Below are 6554 nucleotides of genomic sequence, written 5' to 3'. Positions count from 1 at the left end.
CGAAAATATGTCATTTTTTCAACTGGAAAATACAGAAGTTTACAAAAACCCAACCAAAATAATGTAATGCCTTAATTAAAAAAAAGCAAACCAAAGTAATGTAATTGGCTTTATCAATAAACTAGAAATGACCAGTAACAGTATAGCGTTAAGTAATCAATGAAATCGACTCAACCTGTCGGTTAAATGTATCCCAGGATCGCCGCCTCTGCCTTTTGCTACCTCTTGCTGGGGAGAGGCTTTTGTTCTGTTGCTGGTTGTTGCTCATCCGCCGAGCACGGCTCCTGCCGCCATTATCCTGGGCGCCTCCTTTGTTTTAGTGCAACAGCCACGAAATGCAACTACGTCGAGGGCGAAGACCAAGCAGGAGACGAAAACGCGGCATTGTCGGTGCCGACGTTCACCTGAACGCCTTCTGTCTCCTCCTGAGGGTCCTTTTTGAATCCTCGCCCTCGTTCGCTGCCCCCGATTCACCATCTAAACGTCCCAAGTCCCGCATCTGCAACATCTTCGTTTCGTCTCACTGTCGGTATTTTCTTGTACACGGAACCAAACGTTCCAAAATTTCATTTCATCGCCATTCCAATGCATTCAGCCTGCTCTTAATTTGCATAATATTTTGAGCGATAAAATATAAAGAGTTTTCGAGCAATCTAAAATGTGTTTACACTAAAACACTTTTACTTAAAACTTCCTGCTAAGGGTGATAAATATTTTTAAACTTACAAAAATAATCCTTACCAAATAACATTACACAAATTATATTACGAGAATTCCATAGAAGGATCATTTACATAAACTACAAATTAAAAATCGAAAATAATAAAAAATAAATAAACACACTTTTTAAAGTATAATAAAAAATAGCAAATGATAATCTTCGTTAGCATATGAAGAAAATGGAAGAACAAGCTCAAGTTTTTTTTTACAGTTAATACGCTTTATCAATGTATAAGTGCTTATTTATCTGTAAATCATACATTTTTAAGTACAAATTTTCAAGTTATAAAAAGCTTATACATCCTACTTGTATGGAATGTTGACTGTTTATTATAGCCAATCAGTTTTAAGTTTATTCGGGATGTTCAAATTAAATAAAAATAGCCTTCAAAGCATCAATATTATATAATATAAAGGGCTGCTCTCTTATAATCATGAATGTGCAGAAGCAAATTTTGATCAGGTTGTTTTACTTTCTTTTCCTCAGTGTATCTACCAAAAGACGGAGCAGCGCGTGGCTCCTTGCGAAGCTGCCTTTCAACTTAAGTGAAATAAAATACAATTTATTTGTATATTGTTTTGCTGTTGACAATTGCGCGACTGCAGAGCGCAACTTCTTCGCGGTGGGTGGTGGGTGGTGGGTGGCGCAGAAAGGCGATGGGTGGGTGGCTGTGCGTGTGGCATGTGCCTCATTAGTGCTACATTTTCGGGCGGGCGTCCATTGTCTTGGATTGCCTCCCAAGTGGCAACTGGACGACGTGACGATGCGCACATTTAATTGCGTTTTGGGTTTGATTAAACAGAAAGCAGCAGCAGCAGCAGCAACGGCAGCATTGAATGTGCAAAGTAGGCCAAGATTTCTATGCATTGTCCAAACGATTTTCTATGCAAAAAACACTCAATGCAAGGGCTATCATTATCACGAATAAAGCGAGCATATATACTAGAGCACAGCTGCCAACGAGGCGAATGCGTAATAAATATTGCATCAGTTTAAGATTTAAAACGAATAAAAATTCTGTCTGCAACTTGCTAGTTGTTTACACTTACTAAAAATAATATATTGAGAAATGTATACAATTGGTTTTAATAGAAGGAAATATATTTCTAACACAAGCAATGTTATGGGAGAAGAAAACATTTGTACAAATTTAAAGCAAGTCTCAATAACAATATAAGAGTTTAAAGGGCAGTATGAAAAGTGATAAATATGTAACATTTTTTTTTTTTGCTTAGTAATTACAGATTGAGTTCCCAACTGAAATGCATATTAGCGGAAAATCAGCGAATCCTAAAGCACACAAAAATTACACGAAAAGTGATACTGACATTTTGTCGATAATTAACCTGTTGCAGTTTAACTCCATTTCTAAACTAAATGGCAAAATAATTATTTTGTGAGTGCGAATACAGATATAACATAGTTTGTCTAGTTATGCAAAACAATGACTCGGAAAATGATACTGACTTTTTGGTTATTTATAAAAAAATTAAATTTTGCAGGCTATGGCAGTGCACACTGTCTTTTTCAACCCGTATGGCCAAATAATTTTATGTAAATACCAACACATACATTGTTTTGCACGTTTAAAAAATTACTTACTATAAAATTAAGTTAAATAATGTAACTTTGAAGAGTCAATATTTTTAAATATACTACTTACAAATCTTTGATGAGCCCTCATAAGATTTTTTTCCGAATTCTTAAGTTAATAAATTCAATGCAGTGCCCAAATTAATTTGTATGCAAAAGGCAAGGGCTATCATATGACGACTTAAACTATGAAGTCATAATTAATTTGTGTACTGCTTAATACAAATAAAATATATTTACAAAATATTGATTACCCCATATAAAAATTTGTTTTAAAGCAATCAAATAATCAAGCAACGTTTTGTTATTTTTAATAATAAGGCAGCAGAGCAAACAATGCAACTAAGGTACGAATAATTGAAATCAGATTAGGTAATGTTTTAAACAATTGAATTCTGCCAATAACACTGGCTGATAAAGTGCTATTAACATAGAAAATCGAAAACCAGACCAAGATCATCGGCTTAAGCAGTTCGAACAACACAAGTGCAGTATGCCAAAACCAACAAAAGGACTTAGGCCACAAGTTAATTAAGAGAAGACAAATGAGAATGAAGTGCACAATTGTTAAACAGCAGCAGCAGCAAAGGCCATTACAATGAATATCCATCACCAGAGTACTTTGGGGAATATAAGCATATAGTGTTAGCAGCCGATTCTATTCAGTCCATTTGGGGCACAATGCGGGACAACAATGACCTCTGGAACAATCGTTCGCCAACACTGCATTCATCAGCGTCAGTGTCGTCTTCACTATCAATGCAATTAATATTGCTGTTCCCTTCCACTTCTTATTAAAAAATAATCAAAATTTGACAAATTTTGCATTGTCTGATGCGTCCATTATTATTACGTGCCAAAAGCAGCAGCATTTCACCACCTCGCCACCCGGAAAGTATACTAGAAAAACCATTGAACGCTTGTCGACAACCACGCGGCGTATACGCGATGTTGCCTGCCTATTTGAATGCATCTCTAATGCGTTATGCAAAACTGTCCATTGTGGTTCCCCCCCTGGCCCACTGTTATTGTTGCTGCCACCGGGTTGCAACACACAACAGACAGCAGGCAGCAGGCATCAGACAAAACCGGGGCATCAGGTACACGTATACGTGAAAGCACGCGGGAATTTGGTAGCAAACAAAGAATTATGGAATATGGTCGTTGAGTGAAGTCGAACGGTGACAGGAACGAAAGTAAAATACACTGGCAGTTCACGTTTCGAATCTAAAATCGGTCAACAGCTCTTAATCTTTAGAACGCAGACATTCTCAACATTATCTTTGTTTCTAGCATACAGTTGTGTTACTTGAAACCATCACAAATTAAAAAAAAAAGCAAACGTAAATATAACTTACAAGCACTATATTTAACACCACTTTGAAATCAAAATCCGGTTGGAAGTATCAAAATACAAAGCATCAAAAATAAATTAACAAATTAAATGCAATTTGAATCTTAACATTTATGAACATTTAAAATCGCAGTCCAACTGGTCAAGTAAGAATAAATACAAAATTGTATTACAAATATGCATTGGTCAAAAAAGTATTAAAATAAAACCTTTAAAGTCCTTTAATAACTAAACCATCAGCTGTTGGAGGAATCCAATTTTTGAAGCTATCGGCTCTAAAAAAGCATTTTTACCTCTCTGAACCTAACGCTTTCTTGAAAATACCTCACATAATAATCAGGTCAACAACTTTATTGGCAATAAAAGTAGACATTAAAAATATATGCTTTTAAAGAAATACGCCATTTATGCATTTTGATGTTGATTTTTAAATTTGAGTTAATTTCAAAGTGCAGTTTTGGGTCACCTATCGTCCACATTGTTTTTCTAAAATCAAAGAGTGTAAAATTCATTATTTTATAAATAAGTTAAGTGGAAAAATATTATTAGAGATTATTAGTTAAAGCACAAAACAATTCGAAAATTAAAAAGAAATATGTGAAAAATAAACCCAAATAAAAAATAGTACCTTTTTTTACGATGATTATTGTTTTTTTGGTTATTGATTTCAAGGCTATGCTGGGTTCGTTGCGCGTTATTAGCTAGCCCAAAAGAATTATTTGTTTGGTAGACGACCAGCATGGCCCAAGTGGCAATGCCCTCGGACCATTGCAATGGTCGCATCGGTCACATTAGTGCATGGTTCACTCGCAGAAATCTCGGAAATTCCTGCAGCTATTTATTCGACATGACCCGCGGCGAGTTAGTGCCCGTTTTGCCGAGAAGAGTGTGGTGCAAATAGAAATAAAAATACCATTGCATACACACAGGCGCCGGCCACAGACGCCGCCAAAGTCCTGGCATTTAACTGCCAACGGATGTTATGGTCGAGTGAGTGACAGGGGGCGTGGCGCTGGGACGGCGGACAGGGGGCAGGCAACGCCTAGTTTCATTTTTAATTTATTGATGATTTTATCAACGGCCAATAACAAACCACAATGGCAGAGCCAGCACCACCACTACCGCCCACACCAACAACAGCAACAACAGCAAGAACATCAACAACGACCAACAATGGCAAACAAACAGCACGGGCAAAATGCTAAACGAACAGCAGCAATAGCAACAATAATACCCGGACAACAACAGCAAATCACAAAATATACATACAATTCTTCTACTTTTTTTATGTACCCGGTACTCAAGGCGTTTCGTGGTGTATATGGTATCTGAGATTCGAGACTGGTCTTTAAGACCTTGAGATTGTTAAGGAATACCAAAATATATAGAGAAGAAAAACTTTTTTATGAAAATTGAAAATAACTTTAATAAACTTATTTACTTACCTCATTTTTATAAAAAAATTTGTGAGTGTCAGTAACCATTATTGAACAATTATGTTAGCTTGAATATCAAGTCGTTCAAATTTATAACAAAATAAAAAAAAAACAAACAAAGCTGTTCAAAATTTGTATCGGCTAATTAATTATTTATTTTAATAATTATTAATAATTTAATCTAACCATAAAACTGACATTTTGATTTCAATTTTTAACAATTAAAAAAATTATAAAATAAAATAAAGTTGAGTACAAATTAATTTAAAACAACATCCAACATGAGACCAATTTAACAAGTGTCCACTGATTTAATGAAATATAACAAAAATTACAGTCGATGAAATTTAAATTTAAAACAAAATTCAAATAATGAGGGCATAAAATAAAGTTGAGTACAAGTAAATTTAAAACAATTAATGATTAATTTAAAAAATGACCACTGATTCAATAAAATATAACACAAATTGTAAGGAATTCCAAGGTATCACACAGTCGATGATCTCTAACCGATTATCCTTAATCTATTTTTTGTTTGGCTGTTTACTTATTTGGGTGTGTGGAATCGGCCCACAAACGTTTTTGAGAAATTTGCGTTGATTTGTAAAATGCGTCAGGTGCGGAAATGACGCCATTTTCGGTGTATATGTCCAGGGGCGGTGGCAGGGGGCATGGGGGCGGAAGTGGGGTGGCAGGGAACGGTGTCGGCCATTTGCAATAAATGCCAAATGCCCAAAAAGCAGGTGAGAGCAGCGAACGTCATCAGCGGCAATAGGCTCAGCGGCTGCAAGCGAATCCTGAACTCAACAGCAGTGCTTACAAATGCAAATTGAAACATGATAATTGGTCTCACCTGTGTGTTGGAGTTGCTGTGTGAGTTTGCGAAAAATCTGTGCACTGCAGGAAACCTATGAAACACAATGATTACGGGATGCCATAAAAATTGTTTACCTAAGTACGCAAAACATTTAATTTAGTTTCAATATTCAAATTGCAAACTAAAAATGTTCTTGGGCTTCAACGAATAATTGAATCAACCGTTTGTTGGGTAAACTTCATCAACTGATGTTTTTACTCGCAAACCAAAGTTGTTTCAGCCGTATTAAGAAACTGTGCTTGTTTTTGCCAATGATAGAAGACTTATATCACCTTGATTGTTGTTTATTTTAATTTGTTGCTGGGTTACGAACGCATCGTTGTAATAATTTTTTTACCGATTCCTGCATTTTACGCAAACTGACCTCAGCAAAAAAGTAAACAAAACCGATTATTTTGAATTAAAATCTTCTAAGCTTTAAAGTAAACAAGTTTTAATTGCACAAATTTTTTATATTTGAATATGCAGACACTGAAGAAAAGCCTATAGTTCAATTTGAATATATGCTTTGTGAACCAAAGATGAAAGGAATTATTTAAATTAGTTTTCAATTTTTATTTTTATTTTTCTTAG

At 35.3% G+C, this 6554-nt stretch overlaps 1 protein-coding gene across 1 annotated transcript in view; it reads left to right on the top strand.

Moving 5' to 3' along the window:
* The first annotated feature begins 335 nt into the window (after positions 1 to 335).
* LOC108135409 (scoloptoxin SSD43) overlaps positions 336 to 6554 on the top strand; it is a 31140-nt gene continuing 24921 nt past the window's right edge. The window contains exon 1 of the mRNA XM_017256106.2: positions 336 to 529. Within this exon, the coding sequence (XP_017111595.2) occupies positions 336 to 529 (194 nt within the window). The remainder of the gene's footprint in view (positions 530 to 6554) is intronic.

This window comes from Drosophila elegans, unplaced genomic scaffold (genome assembly GCF_018152505.1).
Source record: "Drosophila elegans isolate 14027-0461.03 unplaced genomic scaffold, ASM1815250v1 contig_149, whole genome shotgun sequence".
NCBI classification, from domain to species: Eukaryota; Metazoa; Arthropoda; class Insecta; order Diptera; family Drosophilidae; genus Drosophila; species Drosophila elegans.
The sequence above is the reverse complement of the archived record's forward strand: the minus strand, read 5'-3'. Positions and strand labels throughout refer to the sequence as shown.